This window comes from Dama dama, chromosome X, assembly GCF_033118175.1.
Source record: "Dama dama isolate Ldn47 chromosome X, ASM3311817v1, whole genome shotgun sequence".
NCBI classification, from domain to species: domain Eukaryota; kingdom Metazoa; phylum Chordata; class Mammalia; order Artiodactyla; family Cervidae; genus Dama; species Dama dama.
In genome coordinates this window covers 61,745,738-61,772,775 of record NC_083714.1, presented here as the reverse complement: position 1 = coordinate 61,772,775, position 27,038 = coordinate 61,745,738, and the positions used below count along the sequence as shown (strand labels likewise).

General features: G+C 36.6%; 1 protein-coding gene across 1 annotated transcript; it reads left to right on the top strand.

The window, feature by feature from the left end:
* The first annotated feature begins 12,219 nt into the window (after positions 1–12,219).
* Positions 12,220–26,689, top strand: ZMAT1 (zinc finger matrin-type 1). The gene is made up of 4 exons (XM_061136512.1): positions 12,220–12,401; positions 13,888–14,172; positions 23,336–23,435; positions 24,639–26,689. The coding sequence occupies exons 1-4, from the start codon at positions 12,278–12,280 to the stop codon at positions 25,960–25,962; spliced, it is 1,833 nt and encodes a 610-aa protein (XP_060992495.1). The 5' UTR covers positions 12,220–12,277; the 3' UTR covers positions 25,963–26,689.
* Positions 26,690–27,038: the final 349 nt, after the last annotated feature.

Here is a 27,038-nt window from a genome sequence, read left to right as displayed (position 1 = left end):
TTATCTTTCAGTGTCATATCTTTTTACCTTTTCATACTGTTCATGAGGTTCTCAAGTCAAGAATACTGAAGTGGTTTGCCATTCCCTTCTCCAGTGGACCACATTTTGTCAGAACTCTCCACCATGACCCGTCCATCTTGGGTGGCCTTCATGGCATGACTCATGGTTTCATTGAGTTAGACAAGGCTGTGGCTACAGTCCATGGGGTTGCAAAGAGTCATATGTGACTTAGCTTACATGCACCTCTTATATTTGCTTCTTCCTTTCTATGCCTTCTGCACACTTCTGGTTTAACTTCATGGCCTTTTGCCTGTGACTGATTCCTAATTCATAGTCCTATTTTAAGTCACTTCTTTTCCCTTGTTGAATGCAGAATTAAGTCTAAATGCCTTAATGAAGCCATTTATGAGTTAGCCTCATTCCAAGCTTTCAATTATTGTCCTTCATATCCTTGTTGTTGTTCAGTTGCTCAGTTGTATTTGACTCTTCATGACTCCATGGACTGCACACGCCAGGCTTTCCTGTCCTTCACTGTCTCCCAGAGCTTGCACAAACTCATGTCCATTGAGTTGGTGATGCCATCCAACCATCTCATCCTCTGCTGCCCCCATCTCCTCCTGCCTTCAATCTTTCCCCAAATCAGGATCTTTACCAGTGAATCAGCTGTTCGCATCAGGTGGCCAAAGTATTGGAGCTTCAGCTTCAGCATCAGTCCTTTCAATGAATATTCAGGGTTGATTTCCTTTAGGATTGACTAGTTTGCTCTCCTGACTGTCCAAGGGACTCTCAAGAGTCTTCTCCATGGAGAAGGAAATGGCAACCCACTCCAGTATTCTTGCCTGGAAAAGTCCATGGACAGAGGAGTCTGGCGGGCTGAAGTCCATGGGATTACATGACTGAGCATGTGTGCACGAGGGTGGATGGAAATGGGTTGGTAGCAATAAAGTGGTAGAACTAAAAAAATTATTAAAAAAAAAAAAAAAGAGTCTTCTCCAGCACACAGTTCGAAAGCATCAATTCTTTGGCGCTCAGTGTACTTTATGGTCCAACTCTCACATCCATACATGACTACTGGAAAAACCATAGTTTGGACTATATGGACCTTTGTCGGCAAAGTGATGTCTCTGCTTTTTAATAAGCTGTCTAGATTTGTCATAGCTTTTCTTCCAAGGAGCAAGTGTCTTTTACTTTCATGGCTGCACTCACCATCTACAGTGATTTTGGAGCTCAAGAAAATAAAATCTGTCACTCTTTCCATTTTTCCCCATCTATTTTCCATGAAGTCATGGGACTGGATGTCATGATCTTTGTTTTTTGAACATTGAGTTTTAAGCCACTTTTTCAGTCTCCCCTTTCATTTTCATCAAAAGACTCTTTAGTTCCTCTTTGCTTTCTGCCATTAGGATGGTGTCATCTGCATATCTGAGGTTATTAATATTTCTTCTGCCAATCTTGATTCCAGCTTGAGCTCCATCCAGCCCAGAATTTCACATTGTGTACACTGCATATAAGTTAAGTAAGCAGGGTGACAAAATACAACCTTCAAGTACTCCTTTCCCTATTTGGAACCAGTCCATCGTTCCACGTCCAGTCCTAACTGTTGCTTCTTGACCTGCATACATGTTTCACAGGAGGCAGGTAAGGTGGTCTGCTATGCCCATCTCTTTCAGAATTTTCTACAATTTGCTGTGATCCACACAGTTAAAGTCTTTCAAGTAGTCAATGAAGCAGAAGCAGATGTTTTTCTGGAATTCCCTTCCTTTTTCTATGATCCAGCAGATGTTGGCCATATGATCTCTGGTTCCTCTGCTTTTTCTAAATATAGCTTATACATCTGCAGTTTCTTGATTCACATACTATTGAAGCCTAGCTTGAAGGAGTTTGAGCATTACCTTGCTAGCATCTGAAATGAGCCCAGTTGTGCAGTAGTTTGAACATTCTTTGGCATTGACCTTCTTTGAGATTAGAATGAAAACTGATCTTTTCCAGTCCTGTGGCCACTGCTGAGTTTTCCAAATTTGCTGGCATATTGAGTATTGCAATACTTTAATAGCATCATCTTTTAGGATTTGAAACATCTAAAATATTTCAAAGAATATCCAATTACCACACAATTGCACTCATTTCACATGCTAGCAAGGTAATGCTCAAAATCCTTCAAGGTGGGCTTCAATAGTACATGAGATGGAACTTCCATATATACAAGCTGAATTTAGAAAAGGCAGAGTGACCAGAGATCAAATTGCTAACATCTGTTGGATAATTGAAATAGCAAAGGGATTCCAGAAAAACATCTGCTTTATTGACTACATGAAAGCCTTTGACTATGTGGATCACAACAAACTGGAAAATGTGAAAGAGATGGGCATACCAGACCACCTTACCTGCCTCCTGAGAAACCAGTATGCAGGTCAAGAAGCAACAGTTAGAACCAGACATGAAACAAAGGACTGGTTCCAAAATGGGAAAGGAGTATGTCAAGGCTGTATTTTGTCACCCTGCTTATTTAACTTATATGCAGAGTACATCATGTGAAATGCCGGGCTGGATGAAGCTCAAGCTGGAATCAAGATTGGCAGAAGAAATATCAATAACCTCAGATATGCTAATGACACCACCTTAATGGCAGAAAGCTAAGAGGAACTAAAGAGCCTCTTGATGAAGGTGAAAGAGGAGACTGAGAAAGCTGGCATAAACTCAACATTCAAAAAAATGAAGATCATGGCATCCAGTCCCATTACTTAATAGCAAATAGATGGGGAAAAATGGAAACGGTGACAGATTTTATTTTCTTGAGCTTCAAAATCACTGTGGATGGTAACTGAAGCCATGGAAGTAAAAGACTCCTTGGAAGAAAAGCTGTGACAAACCTAGACAGCTTATTAAAAGGCAGAGTCATCACTCTATGGACAAAGGTTCGTCTAGTCCAAGCTATGTTTTCTCTATAGTCATGTTTGGATGTGAGAGTTGGACCATAAAGAAGGCTGAAAGCCTGCCAATGCAGGAGCCCTGGGTTTGATCCTTGGCTCGGGAAGATCTCTTGAAGGAAATGGCAATCCACTCCAGTGTTCTTGCCTGGAAAATCCCATGGACAGAGGAACCTGGCAGGCTGCAGTTCACGGAGTTGCAAAAGAGCTGGACACAGCTGAGCGCCACACACATAGACATGTGCATTTATGTACATATATGTATGTGTGTGTGGATATATAGCACATCCAAAACACAGACAATACCACACGCTGCTGAGGCTGTAGAACAGGAACTCCGTACACTGCTGATGGGAAAGCAAAACGCTGTAGCTGCTTTGGAAAACAGTGCTACAGACTGGCTATGTCGTCCCCTCCAAAGGACCACAGGCTGAATATGCAGCCCCCCCTCCCTGCCCCAAATTCAGAGGTTGAAACCTAGCCCCCAGTGTAATGGTTTATGGAGGTGGGGTCTTTGGGAAATGAACAGGATGGGATCAGTGCCCTTATAGGAGGCCCCTGGGAGAACCTCACCCTCTGCCATCACATGAGGATATTGGGAGAAGGCCTTGAATCTGCCAGCACCTTGACCTTGGCCTCCAAAATTGGAAAAAGTAAATCTGATGTTTTAAGCAACCCCCCCTCCCCGGCCCCTACCCTGCAGCCTATGGGGCTTTGTTATAGCAGATGAGACAGTCTGGTAGTTTCTTACAAGGCTAAGACACAGATTGACCATATAAACACTAACTGGGCTCCCAGGCATTTACCTTCGTGTGTTGAAAACTATGTCCATACAAAACCTGCACACGAATGTTTACAACAGCCCTATTAGTAACTGCCAAAATTTGGAGTCAAACAGATGTCCTTCAATAAGTGAATGGATAAACAAACCATGGTACATCCATCCAAAGGGAGATTAGTCAAGAGTAAAAAGAAATGAGCTATCGAGTTACAAAACTACATGGAGGAACCTTAAATGCATATTGCTAACTTGAAAGAAGCCAGTCTGAAAAGGCTACAGACTGTGCAATTCCAACTATCTGACGTTTTGGAAAAGTCCAACTGTGAACTATGGAGACAGCAAGAAAATCAGTGGTTGCCAGGGGTTACAGGGCAGGGAAGGATGAACAGTCGGAGCACAGAGGACTCTCAGGGTAACAAAGCTATTTCCTTATAATACTGTAACAGTAGATACATGATATTATGCCTACTGTATGTCACAAAGATTGACTCTTGATGTCAACGACGGACTTGAGTTAATAATAATATATCAACGCTGCCGCATTGACTTTATCAAAGGTATCACACCAATGCAAGATGTTAATAAGGGGGAAACAGAGGGCATGTAAAGTACCTCACTATAGGTTCTGCTCTCTTTTTTCCCCCTAGAAATCTAAGATGCCTAAAAAATAAAATCTATTAAAAAGAAAAAAAAAAAAAAGAAGAAGGCTGAACGCCAAAGAATTGATGCTTTCAAACTGTGGTACTGGAGAAGACTCCTGAGAGTCCCTTGGACAGCCAGGAGATCAAACCAGTCAACCCTAAATGAAACCAACCCTGAATATTCATTGGCAGGACTGATGCTGAAGCTCCAATAGTTTGACCACCTGATGTGATGATGTTGGGAAAGACTGAGGGCAGGAGAGAGAAGGGAGCAGTAGAGGATGAGATTGTTGGATGGCATCACTGACTCAATGGACATGATTTTGCACAATCTCTGGGAGATAGTGAAGGACACAGAAGCCTGGTGTGCTGAAGTCCACAGGGTCACAGAGTTGGACCTGACTGAGCAACTGAACAACAAAATATTTGAAATATGAAATCATATTCTTGACCTCCCCCATACCTTTATTCCACTCTTCTATCTGAATGTTATACATTGTTTAAAGCTCAGTTCAAAACTTATTTTCCTCTAGAAAGCTTTCCCCAAACTTCTCAGCAGGAATACATTGTACCTTATGTCTTATATCACTTATGACATTTTGATCTTTGGATCATAGTTCTTTCTATACACATCTTCCCTGATAAATTGTAAATTTCTTGAAATTAATAGTTATTCATTTGCTGCATCATTTCCAACATGTGGGACAGTTATGTATGTATAATGGAAAAGGTCAAGATAAAAAGTTTAAGTTCCAGCTTCACGGAATAACACATGATAAGTTTTCTTGATTTCAGTGAAATTTCCTAACCTTCAGAATTTGGGAAATAACACTTACCTGGCAGATTTGTTTTAAGGACTAAAAGAGTAAGCTATTATCTTGTTTACACACACACAAAAGCCTTCAATAAGTATTCTTTTTTTTTTCCTTATCTCTTTCCAAAATGTGTACCATAGTATTTTGAAACTAACCTCAGTAAATAACAATAAATCTTAATGACGCCCAAGACATTGAGGGCCTGAACTTGGGTAGTGTTATGGGAAATTTAAAGGAAGAGATGGATATCAAATAACATTATAAGCTAGAATCGACAAGAAACAGTGATTTGCTGTGGCAAATAATGGCTGAGATTTTGAGTCTGGAATATCATACCATTTAATAAAATACAGACCAAGAACTTGTTTGAGAAAATGAGTCAAAGGCAGTAAGTTTAGGCAATACCATTCTAAAGGAAAAGTTGTAGGGGTACCAGTAATTTCATGGGCTTTGTGGAAATGATCTGGGTCACCAATAATGAAAAACTGTGTTTAAAAAACTCAGCCTTCATATTTCCCAACTTGACTGTCAGTATCAAACTTTGACTATTAGAAGTAGGGAAATCTGGAATTAAAGTTTGATATAGGAAAAAAAGTGAATGTTAAATCTTAGGAATTCTTGAACCTCTAAATCAGTAGTTTCTTCTTGCCTTCTTAATGGAAACTTTCCCTCCATAGCAAGTTATGTTGCCACGAAATGATAACATTTGCTTATTATTACAAATTTTAATAGGAAGTTCAAGATCTTATGCTGTGCTCATTGCATATAGTAGTTAAGGGAAGTCCTGAAATATATTTTAGTTAAACTGTTTACCTTGCTAACTTTACAGTCAAAATTAGAGAAATGATATATTTTAGAACAACCTAAAAATAATTCAGAGGGGATACTATACATTATAGGCCTACATTTATAACTGTTCAACTTGTTTTTGACATGTTCCTTGTTACAATTATTATTATCTTGAACATGCAATTTAAGAAAGCCTTTTTAGTCCATACAGTGGTACTAAAAACTAAAGCTCAGTTGAAGATATCCAACATAACTTTTAAAATAAATACTTTTAAAGGTTTTTAAATAGAAAGTCCTACATACTTCTTGCAAAAATTAAGGCAGTTGTACAGAAATTAAAATGTTAAATTTTCTCCCTTTCATCCTTTTCTGGCCCTGCTTCCCAAAGTTAATAGTTTTTAAATTTAATTTATATCTTTCCACATATTTATATGTGATGTATATTTAATTTTTGTTAGTGTTGGAAATGGATATATTATATTTAATGTTCTTCAGTTTTTTGTTCATTTGATATGTCATGGGCATTTCACCATGAAAGTATGTATAGTATTAGCTTATTCACTTAAATAGCCAAATAGCAAGCAAAATTTTGATGTTTTGTGATTTATACCTTGTAGATACACTAATAAATTTTGGCAGAATACACTGCAGTGTGTAGTGTATTAGACTTAGACTGAAGTGTGGACCTCAAGTGTAAATTCAGAAATTTTTGACTTGTGTTATTACAGTGAGAAATGTAGCATAACTTGTGGATGTTATTAATAATACTTTGGGGGCTTGTGTGAGACTTGTATGGCCAGATGAGTGTGCCAGTGTTTGTATAACAGTGGAAAATGTTTGCCTACTATGGACAAAGTTTTTTGTGGTTCCGTGTGACTTTTGTGTTGCTCAGTTGTGTCTGACTCTTTGCGATCCCATGGACTCCACCCCACCAGGCTCCTCTGTCCATGGAATTCTCCAGTCAAGAATACTGGAGTGGGTTGCTGTTCCCTTCTCCAGGGGATCTTCCCAACCCAGGGATCAAACCCGGTTTCCTACATTGCAGGCAGGTTCTTTACCGTATGAGCCACCAGGGAAATATGATAATATTGGAGCCATAGCTCCAGATAAGTGACAGTATTATAACAATCCTTTTTAAGGATTATGTATGTGAGTGCTCAGTTGCTCAGTCTTGTCCAACTTTTTCAAGTCTTTGCGACCCCATGGACTGCAGCCCACCAGGCTCCTCTGTCCATGGGATTTTCCATGCAAGAATACTGGAGTTGGTTGCCATTTCCTTTTCCAAGGGATCTTCCCGACCCAGGGATCAAACCCCCGCCTCCTGCATTGACAAACGGATTCTTTACCACTGAGCCACCAGGGAAGTTATGGGGGTACCAGTAACTTCGTGAGCTTCATAAAATGATTTGGGGCACCAAAAGAAACCAGCCCTTGGAATTTTGTGTTTTGCGTGTGGCACAGTGATAAAGAAAAATCTGCCTGCCAATGCAGGAGATGCAGAAGAGAGTGTTTGACCTCTGGGTCAGGAAGATCCCCTGAAGTAGGAAATGGCAACCCACTGCAGTATTCTTGCCTGGAAAATTCCATGGACAGAGGAGGCTGTGGGCTACAGTCCATGGGGTCACAAAGAGTCAGACATGACTGATTGAGCATGCATGCACAAGCATCCATGTAATCGTTAAAAAGGCTTTGTTATAAAACTTATCTGGAGCTATGGCTCCAATGTTACCTAAAAATCACCCAAGATTTATCATATTAAATAGCTCTTGTTATATCGTACATTAGAGGCATACTCAATAAGCAAAATGCTTTTACTGTGACCTCACAAGCACTCATATTTGAAGTGGTGTATGAAACAATATGTATTCTAACTATTCATTGATGTGATATATGTCTCACTTCCCTTTATTTTATTCATAGATATGACTTGGAATCAACAGGAAAAGACTGAACTTTTTGCAGATAATTTTTGTAATGTGTGTGGAGTGGTGCTTCAGTTTGAATCACAAAGGATTTCACATTATGAGGTAGGTTAAAGACAATGGAAATGGAGTATAAAATAGATTTTTAAATATAGCAGATAAACTTCATATGTTATCTAGTTTTGATACTTATGAGAATCCTGTGTATTATTTCCCTCTGATAGATGAGGAGCCTGGCTCAGTAAGGAACAGTAATTTACCAGCTTAAGTTTGGGAAATTTGGGAGCCTCAGTCTCTTTTGGCTCCAAAGCATATTTTCTTTTCTTCACATCTTTCTGCCTCCCTTTCTATCTATCAAGTCACTGTATGCTTCATGTCCTTGTAGTAAATATAAGGAAAGTTTTATAACGCTTGAATAGGAGACTATTAATGTGAATCAAGGGATCTCATTGAACTCCAGAATTTTCCTTTACAGTAAATAAAGGATAAAAACAAAATGAACTAGTCTTGCACTTGATTTAACTACATATTTTTAAGCCCAGTACCATAGAATTCTAGAGCTAAAAGAAGGAATATTTAATTTTCTTAGTTCTTTAGTTTATTGATTAGAACGCTGAAACCCAGAGGAATAGTGATTAACCATCTTGGCATTACTAAGCTTAAAGACGATCTCCTCTGATTTCATATCTCCTCTGATTTCATCCTCATTCATTTCATATCTCCTCTGATTTCATTTCTATTTCACACACTAGGTATGTGTTGTCCTTTCATTTAGTGTTGTCTCCCATTTCTACATCATGTTATCAACTATTGGAATTTTTTATATGTGGTATCTGTATTAAAAAAGTACTAGATACTTTTATAATATCTTAAAATATTATGCCAGTTCTACTTTAAAAACTAGAAACACCTGATTTTGTTTTGCCCGTTACTAATCTTATTGGCAGTTATATCTCAGTCCTTATGTTGATTTGGATTCAACTATTAATACTATAATTATAGATGGTGAAATTGTGTTGGCTGTGGATTGAGAGGACCTAGGTTCACTCAGTCGGTAAAGAATCTGCCTGCAATTCAGGACACCTGGGTACGATTCCTGGGTTGGCAAAATCCCCTGGAGAAAGAAATGGCAACCCACTCCAGTATTCTTGCCTGGAGAATCCCATGAACAGAGGAACATGGCAAGCTACAGTCCATGGGTTCGCAAGAGTCAAACATGACTTAGTGAGTAAACCACTTCAACTAGGTTCAAGCCATTGTTGTGTAACCCTGGCCAAGTCACTTTACCTCTCTGAGCATGTTTCTTCAGGCTGCAAAATGAAAACTAAAATCTCTCTTACTATTCTTGTGAAAATTAAATGAAATCAAACATTTGAGTGTGCCTAGCATATCCTAGCACCCCAAAGCTCAAAGAGTTAATAAAGTGAAACACATAATCAAGGAGCTCTATGATAACCATGGTTGGAACCATTTGGACTGAAATTTGAAAAATCGCTTTTATGGGCTTATGAAGTACTTACTATTCAGTATAGAAAATGTACAAAATTATGAGAAAATGTGAATCAAGTCTGTCACTTGTGGGTAAGCATCATTTAATTAACTTCTCTTTAGCTTATATGATTCCAGTATGCTTTCTAAACACACATACATTTTTACAAAAGAGAATTGTATATGTTGTTTTGCCCTTGCTTTTTCATATAAGAACATATTCTGAACACTTTGTCCTATCATTACATCTTTTTACCTTTCTATAATAGTTTAATGACTATAAAGCATTATGTTATATAATGTTGTAGCATATTTTTATTTAAATTCCAATGCCATCTATAAGTTTAGTGCTTAAGCTTGTTAAATAACCAACTCAAATTATAGATGACTTTAAAACTATATTTGAAAGCACTTCCTTACAGATATCTTACTTGTAAAGGTGATTTTTTTCTCTTTAATATACAGCTTGGTTAATATTGTCAGACTACCTCAGCATAGTATTTATTATGCATGTAATATAGGACATTACTGCAAAAATTTGGAATTTTAATGAGGTTGCACTTATTAATATTTCCTTTTGTATTTATGTTTATACATGTTTAAGAAACCATTCTCTGTATTTTTGCCAGATAAATATTTCCCTCTATTCTTTTCTAATACTGTTAAAAGTTTTATTTCTTGGGTTAATGTGTGTGATCCATCTGGTATTTATTTTCATATATGCAAGGTGATAACATTGTTTTCCATACAGATAGTAGGTGTTCCAGCAGTATTTATTTAACAGTTCATTTTTGCCCCACTGATTTGTAGTGGCATCTCCAGCATAAGATATTTTTCATATATACTTTATTCTCTTATTATGTTTTATTGTATTACTCTGTTTGCCTGTGTCTAAAATAATTTCACCTTACTACTGTAGCTGTAAAATATATCATGATACTTGATAGGGGAAATTTATATGACAAAAAACTCATCATAAAGTTAAAAGACAAGCCATAGATTGAATGGTATTTATATTCCAATAACTAACAAAGAATTAGTATCTGGACTGTATAAAGAACTATATATCAGAAGAAGAAACAACCCAATAGAAAAATGGGAAAATTATATGAACAGGCTAGAGTAGAGATACTTAACTTCAGAGGTGATCATATGGGAAATTCAGGTTAAAATGATAATGAACTATCTTATCAAAACCATCATACTCACAAAAATTAAAATCTAATAGCACTTAACACTTAAGAAAATATAGGAAGTCAAAAACACTCATACGTGCTACATTTGGAGTTTAAACTGCTTCAGCATCTTTGGAGATAAATTTTATAGTACCCATTAAAGCTGAAAACCCTCATATAAGCCAGATAGTCCATATCTATGTATCTACTTTAAAGAAACTCAAAAAAAAAAAAAAGAAAGAAACTCTTGGCCATTATATTAGGAGATACATTTACATATGTTCAGTGAGATGTTTGTAATAAGAAAATAATCAGAAACATAACTGCCTTCATTAGGGGATTTGATGGGTAGCATATGGAGTAGTACAGCATGTAATGTGAGTGAACAAGAGCCATATGTATCAATATGGGCAAATCTTATATAATATTGAGTTATAAAAAGTTTAAAGGATAGGAACAGGCTGATTCCATTTTCATAAAAAATTTAAATGACAATAGTACATATTACTATTTATAGGTACATGCATATCTAGTAAAAGAATAGAGGAAATGATACAAAACAACTTTAAGATAGTAGTTACCTACTGGGGAGAGACCAAGGAGGAAGCAATTGTTGAAATGAGGAGCTAGGATTTCTTGTGTAAAATTTTACATCTTTTGAAAAGGAGATCTGAAAGAAATAGAGAAAAATGTTAAAATCTATTAAAACTGGGCAGTGGGTATATACTTTAGCTATATTCCTGCACACACTTCACAATTTAAAATGCTGTAGATAGAGTAATTGCTTCAAAGTATGTGCTATGTCATATTAGTGTCCCTTCTATTGACATCAACATTTTGGTTATTATGTATCTTGTTATATATGTGTTCAGAGATTTTTGTTTAATATGCTTAACCTAGAAAGGTTAATTTCCTCACATAAAAGAATTTGAGAGTTAAGCAATACAGGGCTGATGTAACAGCTTCATAACACTTTCAGAGATCTAGGCATTTTCTGTCTTTCTACTCTGATGAACTAGCCTCTGTCCTTAAGAGCCCCCATTGTCCCAGATGACCTTTACATCTTAATTCCATAAGCAGGAGAGAAGATGAGACGAGTTCATCCCCCATTCTGTTAGGAGACTTCCAGAAGTTCAACCCAACATTTCAGATTACATCTTATTGGCTAGAATATAGTCACATGGTTACATCTTGCTGAAAGGGAGGCTGGAATATGCAATCTTTTAGCTGGGTATATTGCCTAAGATGTGTAACTAAGGAAGAAGAAAAATTTGATATTAAACAAAAACTAGGAGTTTCTGTCAAAAACTAAGTTATTGGTCCCTAAATTGTAGTGTTATTTTCATTTTAACTGAGATTTAGAGCTTTGAAAGCATGCGGAACCTTTTCATAAACTGGGTACACACTAAATATATTCCAACTCACAAGTGCTGTCCTCAGATTCAAAGAGGTGTAAATTTGAGGTGCCTCTGTTGTTGAATAAACAAAGTCATATTGTATCTTTTTTCCAGAGTGAAAAACATGCTCAAAATGTTAGGTTTTATTTTCAAATGCATGGGGAACAAAATGAAGTGCCTGGTAAGAAAATGAAGATGGATGTTAGGAATTTTCAGGTGAGTGGCCTATGTTGGTATTGTAATTCAAAACTTAGTTATTGAATCTTTCTAACAAGATTGTGCTTATTTCAGGAGCATAAAAGTGAAGTAGTGGACAGAAACAAATTTTGTGGTCTCTGCCACATGGTTTTTAGCTCCTCAGTTGTTGCTCAGTCTCACTATGTGGGGAAAGTCCATTCTAAAAAACTGAAGCAATTAATGGAGGAGCGTGATCAGGTATCTCCATCAAGATTTCAGCCAGAAACGGGTAAGATGACATTCACCTCTTTAGCTTCAATACAGAGTCTCTCTATATTTTTTTCCCATCTCTGCTATCCATTTTTTATTGGAAAGAATTTTACTCTGCCACAATAACTTGGTTCTTCTGCTCAGTTAATCTCTTTCTGTGCCCTTGTCATTTAATATAGAGATCATGATTGCTAGCTAAATTTTAAGAAATGTTGTGACCTCTCTTTTTCAGTTTATTAAATCCAAATAAAAACATGTTTGCTGTAATGAAACAACAATAAGCAACCTGAGCTCTCCAGTTTCTAATCAAATTATTGTCATAGTTTCTTCTTACTTCTTCCCTTTGACATCTGTCTCATTCTTTTTTTTTTTTTTTTTGCTTTAGTACTTTACAAAACATTATCTCATAATGTGTGTTCAGACCAATGTCTTCACCATAATATAGTTATGTTGCAGGATTTTCTGACTTTAACTGTACACAAAAAAAGTGGTATGGAATCTTCTTCTACCCTGATAGCTCATTCCTTTCTTCCTATGAATGTAAAGAAAAAGTACCATTAGCTATATCAATCAGCAGTTATTGAAAACTTACTTTATGTTAGATCCAGAGATCCAGAGAACTATATAACATGTTGCTCTGTCCTCCTTCCAGTGATTTTGGGCCACCAGCACATGAGAGAACTGACCCACAGATCTCACTTTCAGCCTGAAGTAGCAGAGTATGCTCCAGCCTGTATTTTTTAAATGTTGTGTGCTAACAAAAAATAATGATTAATCCCCTGGAGTAAATAATTTACCATATTCTCATTAGCTTCAACATTTTAGGAATAAAGCATGCCTGGCATCACAATTTTACCTACATTAATTTCCATCTCATAGCATAGGCCACATAAGCATTAAAACATATTGTTTTCTTATAAATGAAATGAATTATTTTTAAATTTATCCTAGTCTCTCTGATTTTTGTATATTTGTTTTTCTGCCTGTCAGTCAAGAGGGACAGAATCAGTGTACCACACAAAAGAAAGCGTCTTGTAAAGCCTTATCTTTAGTCCCCCAAATTCATAAATTTGGGCTCAGAAAGGAGACTACATGAAAGAGCTCTAAAATAACTGTAATTGTGGGAACATATCATTTTATAGCCTTGAACAACTGCATAAACTGTATTTTGATACGGACACCACTGAATAGATGATCTACTTACTATGCTACTCAAGAAAGACATCAACTTAGAAGTTGGTACCCGTCTCTTTTACCCTCACCCATTTCAAGAGCCATCCTAATACAGTTCTCATGCCTTCATTGATTGCTGAATATTGCTTCCTGTATCTGTGTTGGAGACACTTGGTGACAGACTTATATTCAATTATTTTTAGCCTAAATACCTTTATCCAACAGTGCTGTGTGGAAAAAGTCCAGAGATAGTAGGTTTTTAAAGAACTCTAACTTTCTCTGATACTTTATAATGCAAACATGTGGATCACTTTTCATTATGACTGTTTCAGCAGGTGTGCCTATTACTACTTCTGCAGAGTCAACTTTTCTGAAGCCCTTTGCTGTCAAGCCTCCTCCAGGTGGGATTAAAGACAAGATTATGCCTTCCTCTTCCAGCAGTGCTTTGGATTTGAATAATCCAAACAAGTATTGCAAGCTCTGTCCTGCTTCCTTTAATAGTCCATTAATGGCCCAACAACATTATGTTGGGAAAAAACACAAAAGAAATGAAGCTAGGAAGAAGTTTGTAGACAAGATAAGAGAGAAACCTCTTCCTGCAAAATCAGATGCAAATGGTAAACAGTAAGAATATCCCAAATTTCTTTCTTAGGAAGTTTATTGTTTATAAAACATACTGGCTTATATATATACCATTTTACTCTTATTGAATAGGAGGTTGATAATACTCATGGGATCATAGAATTTTCAGTAAGTAAGGACTTTTGAGTCCATGTAGGTCTGTCTATGGTTTTCTGGAAAATGAGACCCAGAAAGGTTTAGATGACTCTTATTGATCAAGTACAGGAATTACCATGGTTTCATGTTATATTATAGGTACTAACAGAAAGTATTTTAAATTAGTATTATATAGTTATTTCATTCAGTCACTAAGTATGGCTTAAGTGTCTCTCGGGTGCTAGACTAGTCATTCCTGGGAATACAAATGAAGATATACCACTTTCCCTGATAAGGGCAAGTGTATAAACTACTTGGGTTAATAGCACTTCATTGCAAGAGGCTGCAGACATGGATTTTTGTGTACATATTTTTGATAACCAGAGGAGTGAAATAAAATGACTCAAAAAAATCTTTTTAAAGGAAATGTATGATTTGCATTGATAGAAGTGGGAAGAAGAGAGAATGAACAAAGGAACTTAGGAAGAGTGGCAAGAATTCTGGCACAATAAAGATTCTGATCCTGACTGGAGTGATCCACTTGCTCATCTAACCATATTTTTTTTTTTCATTTTTCCCCCACAGGCACCTTCTCACTACTAGTGTATTTTATTCCCTTTTCATATTCTCTCTTCCACCCACTTCTTTTTCTCTGCTCACTATTATTTTTCAGTTCTTTCCTTACTAGACTTTTCTGCTTCATGTGAAAATGTTCATTACTCCCTCTTTTAAGCTCTATTCTGTTATATGTAACTCTTCATGCTTGTGTTCTTTTCTTGCATCTCTCTTTCTTTTCTGTTTTATTTGGGGGCTCTTTTAAAATGTATTGCCTACATGTCAATGTATGGCAAAAACCACTACAATATTGTAAAGTAATTAGACTCTAATTAAAATAAATAAATTTTAAAAAATTAATTAATTTAAAAAATTATTGCCTAAATGTAGGCATTCCCGTGATTCCATTCTTGACCTTAATCTGTAAAATAATCTAATCCATTCCCTTGATTTCTTATCTCATCTATATGCTTATGACCTTTCTGTAAAGCTTTAGACTCATATATCCAAAGAGCAGCTACCGCTTCACCTGGATACCTCATAGCCATTTCAAATCCACTCAGTCATTCCAAGTAGAAACCTGTAGTTAACTTAAATCCCCCAACACCATCTACTTCACTTTCTGTATCTAATGAAGCACCAAGCCATGACTGTTTAACCTCCTGAATATCACTGTTACCTTATCTTCTGCTCTGCTTTTCTGATACTAGTTCAAGCCCTCAATATCCTTCCTAGAGCTTTGCTATTCAAAGTGTGGTTTGTAAGCAGCATCATCAGCACCACTTCAGAGCCTGTTAGAAAAAAGAATCTCAGGCTTCACTGCAGACCTACTGAATCTGAATCTGCATTTTATGCATTTTAACAAGATCCCTGGGTGGTTTGTACTCACAATAAATTTTGAGAAGCATTGTTCAAGAATATTGACACAACCTCCTAACTATTCTCCTTCCATCAGTTTTGTCTCCCCAAATCCACCCTCAATTTAATCACTGGAGTGTTTCACCTAAAGGGCATATCTTTCTATGTCACTTCCCTGCTTAAAAATCCTTATTTTTCTATTTTCTAAGGATAAAAATAGAGAACTTCATAGTTCTCTACCATCTTGTCCTGTCTTCCTCCTCCAGGCTTATTCCCTGCTACTTCCTGCTGTGATCCATGTGGATCAGAACCTGCAAAATGCTTTTAGTTTCTAGAAACGATTACCCTATTTCTTGTCTCTGTGCCCTTCATACTGACATTTTGCCTGGAACATCTTCATGTCCCTCTTCTCTTGACCAACTCTTACTCATACTTTAACATGATACTTCCTTGTAAGTCTTTTTACTTCCTTCAAGACTTGTCTTCTTTGCTTCCTTAACCTGCATATCTAATTATCTCTTCCTGTGTCTTTATCTCCCATTAGAATGTAAGATTTTTGAGGAAGGGGATTTAATCTAACTCATCTGTATTTCCATTCCTAGAGATAGAAACTGGCACAGAGTAGGCCTATCTCAATAGAGATTAGTTTAATATATGAAACAATGAACTATTAACCTTTATTTATTGGATGCTAACCATGTGTTTGTATTATTAAGTTTGCTGCTTATTGTGATTCAACATCTCACCAAAAGTTACATAGAAATCTGTGTTTTTATCTAGAATTTTAAAGAATGTCAATTTAGACAAATGTAGAAATAGAAGTGGTAGGGCTCCTGAAAGTCATGGAAGATACAACAGACTTGATAGGTTATTTTTCCTGTTGCTATGCAGAAGGTTCTCTGAAATAAGTGGCTTCTAGTTAAGTGGCATTGGGTAAATTGGAAGTGAAATATATGTCAGCTCTGAGAGATATGTGTACTCTGGTCACTTCTGAAAGGAGGGTTATTTTAGACTCTGAAGTTGCAAGATTATTAGAATGAGAGAAAGAGGATTTTGGTGAAATTTTCGTCTGGCCAGGGAGGGGGGCTGCTGATCATCAGCATAATTTAAATCCAGTCATTGAAGTCATTTTACATTAGCCTCTGAAACTGGAAGCTCAAAAGATTTTCAACCCTGACTTGACTATTTAATTTTGATTACAGTAAACATTGAAGATTAAAAAAATAGCTGGAGCGCTGTTGTACAGCAGAAACTAACACAACACTGTAGAGCAATTATATTCCAATTTTTAAAAAAAATTTTAAAAACTAGCTGGAGAATTTAAATTAGCCGATGAGAATTTCAAAGAACAGCAACAGCAGAAACAGCTGTTTCTGCTCACTTATATATTATAATATATAGTGAAAGGGAATATATATATTTATATATATATGATATATATATTTTATATATATATCATATATATATATATTATAAGTGAGCAAGCAGTAAGACAAAAGCAATTTAATATGTGCCACTTTAATTATTTTTACTCTTCACCTGTTTTCTCCCTTCTTGCTGTCTTTGCCTTCTTTTTTATCTGCTGTTGTTTATATATGTTTCTACTCTATCTAATCTCTTTCTCTGTTTCTTCATCATTCTTACTGCTCTCTTCATGTCCTTCATCCAGCCCAGATCTTGTTAGCACAGGAATGGCTACCATAACGATATGGAGCTAAAGTATGTATGTATTTTTTATTTATTGTATTTGTTTTATTTTATTAATTTATAGCCCCATTATTGTACTTATTGTCTCACCTCCTCTTGTAACTCAACGTACCTAACATTGAATTAATAATCTTCCCTAAAACCATCTTGAATTTATCAAGTTTTTTGTTTTTGCCAGTAGTAGCACTATTTTTTAGTCACCTACACTTGAATCTTTGAAGGCATCTTTGACTAAATTCCCCTATATCCTATCCATCCACAGTCTTATCAAGTCTTCTTATAACTGTTTCTCCTACCTGTACCCTTCCATTGCATTTTCACTACCGTCACTTTAATGCTGTAACCACCTTCTAGAAGGCTTTACTTATACCTCATTGTTACTCTCTTACTATCTAGTAGCAAGATTTCAACCTAGGATCAATTCCACAGTCTACCTGTTCTACTTTTACATTCAGAATACCTAATGATGATGCTATGGAAAATTATATAAGGCTAGAGATTGGGTACCTCTATAGAGTCTTAGTATCCAATCTCTATGACCTTTTAGTCCTATTTAGTACTTTTCCTTTTCCTTCAGTTTCCTTTCAGCAGTGATTTTTAAACCTACACCACCTTCCAACACTCTCTTCTACTACTCAACACTCCCCCTCCTCACATCCTTCAGACAAGCTTATTCCTTATGCCATCAAGAAAAATGTGACCATCACATGTGGATAGCAAGCATCTTACCCTAACCAAATAATCCTTTGAGTTTCCCTTTCACTATGATACTTACCCCTTGTTTTCTCAGCCAAGGTTTTTGTTGTTGTGTTCTTATTTTTCAGATATGCTCTTACTGTCCTCACTGATATTCACTCCTCAACTCACTGCCATTTGTTGCCACACATCCCCCCAGCCCTCCACACCACCACTCTACTATTTCACTGAAGCTGTTCTTTGCCGGGTTGTTGTGACTTCTAAATGTCTAAATCCAATAGACATCTTTGCTGAATTCACTAAACATTCCTCTTTAAAAATCTCTATTTCCTTAGCTCCTTTGACATCACTTTCTCCTGTTCATCCTTGCAACTCTGTCCTTTACTTCTTGACTTTTCATGGACCCCCCCCCTCCTCCTCTACCATCTAGTTTAAAGAGTGACACTATCCAGGGTTTTTATCATTATGTTGCTATTCCTGTGCCCACCCATACATTGTCCTCAAGAGATCTCATCCACTCTCTTAACTACCCTTTATCCTCAAAATTTATCCAAAATTACTCTAAGCTATCCTTTCCCTTTCAAATTCCCATATCTAACTGCCTGTTGGACACCTTTATATGGAAATCTCAGATATAGCAGACTCTGTGTGTCCAAATTCAAACTCACCATTGATTATTCTCCCAAGTCCTTAAACAGTATTCCTTATGAAATTCCAGTTCAGTTAGGATCACCACCCACTCAGTCATCAAACTATGCTGAGTTATTTTAGAACTCTCTAGATTCCTCCTCCCTTATCTCCCATATTTAATCAGTCATTAAATTTTGTTAGATTTAATGGTAAATATTTCACCAATATCTCTGCTCCTGTCAGTCCCTACTGTGACCTTTCTAGCCCATGCCTCCTTATCTCTTGCCTGGTCTGGTGTATTTATGTAACTGTGGTCTCCTTACTTCCAGGCTTGCTCCTCTCAAAATTACCTTCCATATTGCAGTTAGAGAAGAGATTTCTCTAAAACACACAATTGACCATGTTACATACTGCTTAAACCACCTGATGGTTTCCCAGCCCACAGAATAAAAAGTCTAGACTCCTTGTGCTCTGTGTGCTCTTGCTCAGTCATTTCCAACTCTTTGCGACCCAATGAACTACAGCCCGCCAGGCTTCTCTGTCCATGGATTCTTCCAGGCAAGAATACTGGAATGGGTTGCCATTTCCTACTCCAGGGGATGTGCCCAACCCAGGGACCAAAACCCATGTCTCTTATATCTCCTGCATTGGCAAGCAGGTTCTTTACCACTGTACCACCTGCTAGACTCCTTAGCATAATATAGAAGTCTCTTTGATCTGACACCTTTTTGTCTCTCCTATGCTGTCCCCTTTTATTCATTCCAAATTTCAAAAAGTTCCTATAAATACTTCTATGCTCTTTTCAACTCCTTTCACCGTTAACTATTTTTCCAAATTTAACTAAGGCCTCATCTCCTTCAGTAGCACTCTTCAGACTCCCATGTTATACTGAGTGTGTCTGCTTCCTTGAATTCCCATACCTCTTAAGCATACTTCCCTTATCTTTTATGAAATGAGATTGAAATCCTCTGTTCATGTATCTGTTTCTCATTTGAATTTGTGAGCAACCTGCCCATTTTATTCATCTTGTACTCTTAGCATCTAGCATGATACTTGGTGCCACAGAGGTGTTTAGTGTTTGTTGAACAGATTATTTGAATTCAGCACACCATACTCATTTCTGTCTCTTCCATACCTGATATTGTTTTCATCCCCTGGAATGCCCTACCTGCTTTCCTTATAATTCAAATCCTTTTCCTCCGAAGTCCATCGCAACTTCCCTCACTGCTCTCGCTCTGATTTCTCATAGGCTTTACTATTCACTGACAATTGCATTATAGTCTCCTAACTGAACTGGCCCCTTGAGGTAGGGATTTTATTTTATTCTGAAATCTATTTCTCAGTGCTTTATGCTCCAATGAATATATATATATTTTCCTCAATATTTGATCATTGTTTATTGAGAAGCAGAGTTGTGTAGTGGGATAAACATAGATTTGGAGAGGTGTTTGAGTCACTTGCCCAGTTGCACCTTAGATTCCTCAGGTATAAAGTGAAAATAAGGCTACTTCACAGGATTGAAAAAAGGGTGAAATGAAGCAGTATATACCATACCCATGACAGAATAGGTCCTCAACAAATGTTAGTTTTCTTAAAATATTGTTTCCTTGTCATAATTTTAAAACATAAAAGTTGTACATTTTCAATTTTTCTTCATAAGCTAAATCCCATGTTAAGTTGCGTTTTTGCTTACATGTAGCTTTCAGTTGATTTTCCCCATTTAAGATATTAGACCAGTGGTTCTCATTCTCGACTACATACTAAAATCATGCAGGGATCTTTTAGAAATCCCAATGCCCAGGCCATCTCTCAAATCAATTAAATTAGAATCCCTGGGACTCACATTAGTGTTTTTTTTTCTCTTTTTTTAACTCCCCAAGTGATGAGAACCAAAATGTTAGACTATAAATACATGCATTCCCCTAATCTCTCCTTTGAAATCAAAGACCTTAGTCCAGGGAGTTATAAGATAGGACTGTGATTAGGAGAAAAGTCCACCCCACATGTGTTAGGTTATGGATGATTTTGAAAGTTACCAGATACAAAGAAACTTGAGTTTCTGGGTGAAGTCAGAAACAAGGGATCCTAGCAGGGCTGAGGGGAGCAAAACTTGACAGGCCCAAGGAACAGACTCAGATAGGAGAATGGACAGTATGAGAAACTGTGGAGGCAGGTTTCAGTAGGATTAAACTAGAAATTTTGATCTTGAGACAAATACATAGGCTTTGTGTCTTCACAGAAAGAGTTTACACCATTTTCATACGTTATTTTCTCAGAAGACTGTATCCTAGAAAAAGAATATCAATGTGTTAAAAAGACAAGGGCTAAGGTAATAGAAGCAGACCATACTTTTCCAGAACTGCTTCTAGGTCTTTCGTATGTGACCTGCAGCTCCTCTAAACTACTATATTGTCTGTATTATAATCTTCTGATATAACTTGTGAAGAAACCAAGGAGGAACTGAGAAGAACATTATATATACTCTATAAGTACTAGACAAATGTGTAAAACCTCTGAAATATAATCTAAGTTTATAATCATTGGAGATCATTTAGGCAGTGGTGCTTAACAGTGCCTGCACAGAAAAATCAACTAGAATGCTTTCGAAAAGTAAGAAAGCAAAAAAAAAAAAAAAAAAGTAAGAAAGCCTAGTTCTACCCCTAGAGATTCAGATTAAATTGGTTTTATGTTAAGCTGTAACATGAATATTTTTACAGTTCCCCACATGGTTCTAATGTGTAACTAACATTAAGAACACTAGTCTCGGGGAAATCAGGAGTCCTGCTTATCTTGTATAACTTGGGCACCCTTAGAATACATGTCCAAGTGAATCTGAGCCTTAATTTTCCCACCTGTTAAATAACATTAGCTATAATCTCTGAAAAGGGTTTTTATAAGCATGCAGAGTCCCAGATTCAGTTCTCAGCTTTGCAAGAAGGCCAGAATCTTCAAAAGTGATTAGCCTCAAATGAAGGACTTCTCAAACCAAAAACAAAATTGCAAGATGGTGATAAATAACGAAGGAACTGGAAAGACACTCCTTTAAGGTTTTTTCCACCCATTCTTTGACAATAATTAGCTGGGGTATTGTTAAAATACAAATTCCCTGTCCCAACGTATCATATTCTCCAGAGGAAGGGGTCTGGGTTAAAAATCTATATTTTTAACTCACACTCCAATTGATTCTTATCAGAGAAGTCTGTGAAATATTGCAATTTAATTCACTGTCTTCTGTTATTGTTTTATGGTAGGAGCATAAATAGATATTTCAGTTCCCAGGTTTGTAAAAACAAATATCATTTAGATTATCCTCTTTTTGGTATCAGCAATATAGGAAACCAAATTATAATCAGAAGTGACTTGGCAAGTGCAAAAATCAGCACAGGAAGAGACGATAGTTGTTTTGTTTTTTCCATTTATTTTTATTAGTTAGAGGCTAATTACTCTACAATATTGTAGTGGTTTTTGCCATACATTGACATGAATCAGCCATGGATTTACATGTGTTCCCCATCCTGAACCCCCCTCCCACAATAACAAAGGAGATGATAGTTTTGAAGAATCATTTATTCAGACTTTGACATAACCGGCTGAGCTCTCCTAGGCCCACCGCAGAGAATACATCAATAGTGAACATAGTCCTCATGTGCTTCAAAGTCAGACTCTTTCTTTCCCTTTGACAGTAGTTTCCTGTTTCTATGAATAATCTTTGCTTGGACATGGCCAATACACATTAGTAATGATTAATTTAGTGTCCTTTAAATGATTAATTTGCTGTTTGATTTAAAAGAAGATAGCCTTGCTGGACCCTGAAATCTCTGCAGCCATCAATTTATCCTCTTCTTTAGAGTGAGATTGTTTTTATATTTAGCTTAATGAAATTTATTAATTTGCATCTTCTGACCAAAGAGAAAGTGGAGGGATGATAAGTTTAAGAAAATAAAACTTAACCTATCACCTGCTTCCAGTTCTATCTATCAGTCAGAATAGAGAGGTAACTAGTATACCTATTCTATAGTTCTTGACTCTTATGAAGTGGTAACTAATAGTTTTATTTTAGAATTTTGCTTTCAGCATTTATCTTGAGAGTGGGGCTCACTGAAACTCTCTCTAAAATCTGTCTATGGAAATCACTTTTGGTAAACTAATGCATTACAGTGATTTCAGGTAAGAGAGTAAACATTTGCCTTTATTCATCTTTAATATTTTTGGATGTTTCGAGTTTTAGTTGGATAGAAAGAAAATTGGGGCAAACAAAAAGAGGTTGGTTGAGGGATTAAGAGGCAAAGATAGATTAGGCACACTACATTTGAGGTGTCTGTTGTACTTTCACATAACAAAAATAAACAAGTGGATAGCAGTTTCTTAAAAAGACCAAGGCTGGAGCGGCAGTGTGGTATAGTGTGAAGAATCTTGGACTTTAAGAGACATGGGATTTGAGAAGCTATCTCTGTTACTAACTGACTCTGTGACTTCAACCAAATCATTTATCTTCTCTAGGCCTTATCTTTAAATTGGGAAAGTTCAAGTAAATGATTTCTAGTAAATTCCTGTCCAGCTATGTGATTCTAAGTATATTCCTGTTGACCTTTTTAACTTGAACTCTGTTTTTTCCAGCATTTAGTATGAGAACCTACGATTGTCGTATTTGTAATATCACCTTTACATCTTTAGAAATGTTCCGGTCTCACATGCAAAGAAGTGAACATCAACTTAAGTAAGAATTTCTTACCAAAGTGCTCCTATGATACCAAAAACCAGGGGTTCTGTCAAGTATCTTTACGTGCATTTTACAAACTTCCTAGACATTTACTTCCCTAAGAGTTGATCCTGGGTATGGTTGGTAGTATTTGTAGCATACTGTATGCTAGTTCCATCTCCCAGGGATTTCCCTAGCCATGACAGTATGCTGAAAGAGCTGGCTCACGGGCAACCCTCCTGACCAGACATCTTTGGAAAGATGCTATCATTCTCAGGCTGGCCAGATAATTCAAATAATCCCTATAATCCTTGGAAGGTTGGCTAGTTCCAGAGATTCAGCTATCCATTTGTCATCCTTCCAGTGAGGTATAGTGGTTAAGAAAAAAGGTCTTGCTGTTATACAGAACCAAACTGGAATACCAGATCTTTCTACCAAGTAACTTTGGACAGCTCTGACATAAAGTGGTTATAATGAAGTATAAAAATATGGGCAAGGTCCCTTGCCTGGCACATTGTGGGAGCTTAGTACACATTTATTCCAATTTTTTCTGTTATTTGAAGGAGGAGAAGATTGACTGGACAGTTGGGGACTGGATAAGTCAAGTAGTGGGACAGAGGGGCACTTAAGTATTGTATATTTATTTTGTTGCTTTTAATATAACTTTCAGGTAGAAAATATTTGTATTATTGAGTCTGAATACTAGGTAGCTAAATTGTATAACTAACCAAATTAACTTTCATTTAGACTCTTTGTAAAATTTCAGAGTTCCAGAATAAATAGCTGTCACATTTATAGATCTATACAAGGAACTGATAATCAGAACTTTTTACAGCAATGTGACATGCAGATAAGACCATCTTTAGGGCATTAAATATTATTGGTCCTTTCCCAGACATCCCAACATGCCTTACATTTTTAAGTACTACAACAATATCAGATGTGTCTGCTTCTTTGTACCTATCTTCCCTTTCATCCCAGGTCTGAAAATTTTTTATGTAGAAAAAAATTGTGAGGTGCCTAGGAGATATGTGACTATCCCTGCTTCTTCTCCTTGGCATACAAAGTCATGATTTATAGCTTTTAAATTAAGGTAGGTTTTAAAATTTTGCTTGGGCCTCTGTTGTATTTGTGTTTTTCAAACTAGTATTTTTGAAAGCAAAACAAATATTCCAAATAAAATAATCTAGTAACAAGAACTTTCTACTGTCGTATTTGCAGAGAATCCATTGTTATCAATCTAGTGAAGAATTCATGGAAGCCACCAGACTCTTGCCAAGATGAATGTACAGATTACATCAAAGTACAGAAAGCCAGAGGATCAGAACCAAAGACTTGTTTTAGAAAGATGGAAGAAGGTTCTTTGGAAGCCCATGGGTACAGAGAAGCAGTTGATTCCAGATCCAGACATAGAATGTTTGAACAAAGATCCCCATGTGAGACTTTCTGGACATATCCAGGACCATATAATATTTCACAAATAGTGGAAAACCAATTACCTCATTGCTTACCAGCTCAATCAAAGAAAACATATGACTCTTTTCAAGATGAACTGGAAGATTATATCAAAGTGCAGAAAGCCAGAGGACTACATCCAAAGACTTGTTTCAGAAGGGTAAGAGAGAGCTCTGTGGAAACCCATGGGTACAGAGAAATTGATTCTGGACCCAGACCAAGAATGTGTGAACAAAGGTGTTCATTTGAGACTTCTCAGACCTACCAACGACCATATACTACTTCACCAGTGGAAAGCCAATTATATCACTGGTTACCAGCTCATTCAAAGAGGACATATAACTCTTTCCAAGGTGAACTTGAGGATTATATCCAAGTGCAGAAAGCCAGAGGACTAGAGCCAAAGACTTCTTTCAGAAAGATAAGTGATAGCTCTGTGGAAACCCATAAGCACAGAGAAATGGTTGATTCCAGACCCAGACCTAGAATGTTTGAGCAAATACTCCCATTTGAGACTTTCCAGACTTACCCAGGATCATACAGTATTTCACAGGCAGAAGAAAACCAGTTACCTCATCCTTTACCAACTCATGACAGCAAACAGAGATTAGACTCTGTGACCTACTGTCAACCCACCAGAGACTGTTTCCCAGAAAAACCAGTACCCCTGAGCCTTAGTCAGCAGGACAATAACTCTGGCACATACAGTGTAGAATCTGAAGTTTATAAGCACCTCTCCTCAGAAAACGATACCAATGAGCATCAAGCAGGTCATAAGCGGAAACATCAGAAGAGAAGAAGGCACATGGAGGAAGGTGAAGAAAGGCCAGAGAAGGAGCAGTCCAAGCATAAAAGAAAAAAGAGTTATGGGGATACAGATCTAGACAAGGACAAGGGCATTGGGGAAGGGAAAAGAGACAGAGATAAACTTAGTGTCAGTTCAGGAAAGCTTAAGCATCGAAAAAAGAAAAAAAGCCATGGCGTACCCTCTGAGAAGGAAGAACGTAAGCACAAGAAAGAGAAAAAGAAATCTGTTGAAGAAAAGACAGAAGAGGAAATGCTTTGGGATGAGTCTATTCTTGGATTTTAAACTTTTAGCTTTGTTTACCCTAGGAGAAATAGAATGGGGGAATTTAGACAAAGACAGAAACATCCAATGAGGAAAAAGAGAGGTGAGTACAGTCAGTGTCAGTTCAAGAAAGCTTAGTTTTTTGTGTGTAAAAATTGAAATTGACTTGAAAGAAGAGACAAACAAGCCAAAACCTCGCCTCTGAGAAAGAACAAAAGAACACAGTAAGAACATAAGAGAAAAGGAAGCCAGTTAAAAGACAAAGGTGTCAGTGCTTTAGGACGAGTCTTCTCTTGGATTTTGAACTTTCCTGTTGTGTTCCTTTAAGGTTGAATTAAAGAAATAAATTGAAGAGTTTGGTTTCATGAAATTCATGTTATTTGAATTTCCCTAAGTGGACAGTTACTTTAACCATTAACAAAAGCCAAGTGAAGTAAAAGTATTCAATATGCCTTGTCCTCAAGTTATTTTTCCTCATTTGTTAACGTGAAAGAAAAATTACATGTTTCCTGCATATAAAGTAATTTCTCTTAATGAGGCTGTCTCTGCTCCTGTTCATCCAGTTGCTGTGATAGTGAATTATTTACCTATGGGAGAAAATTAATTTTAAATGAGAAAATCAGGCATTATAGAATCCATCCTCTGTTTGGGCTGTGTTAGTGTTGGTGGTATTTTTTATTGCTATTATATGTTTATTTATGTTTCTTGGTTTTCTCCAAGGAAAATATGTGAAGCAATTTAGATTGATTTTTTGTTCGTTTGTTAAATATAATTTGCAGTGTATTTTTGTATTTTCTAGTTCTGAAAGTGGGAAATGAAACAGTCTATAATAAATGTAGATGATATATAGTTTTAAAGAGTTCTCAAAGAGTACTGATGAAAAAATAAGTCTATATTCTGTAAATGTTTATATTACATTAAAGTGTTTTAATTTCTATATATTGTTTTATGTAAATAACTATTTCCCAGCTGAATATTATTTTACTTTGGGAGTGAGAGGGGAAATAAACAGTTTTCACCTCTGAGGAGATCACACTGTAAAGTTTTTTTGTTTTTGTTTTGTTTTCCTTACTGGTATTTCTATTTTTTTAATTTAT

What these genes read in the sequence shown, in the direction of transcription:
- ZMAT1 (XM_061136512.1), top strand. Translation starts at nt 12,278, where the DNA reads ATGGTTTTTAGCTCCTCAGTTGTTGCTCAGTCTCACTATGTGGGGAAA. An exon ending in TGCAAAATCAGATGCAAATG is followed by an intron (nt 14,173 to 23,335) that starts GTAAACAGTAAG and finishes TGTTTTTTCCAG; the next exon opens with CATTTAGTATGAGAACCTAC. An exon ending in AGAAGTGAACATCAACTTAA is followed by an intron (nt 23,436 to 24,638) that starts GTAAGAATTTCT and finishes TCGTATTTGCAG; the next exon opens with AGAATCCATTGTTATCAATC.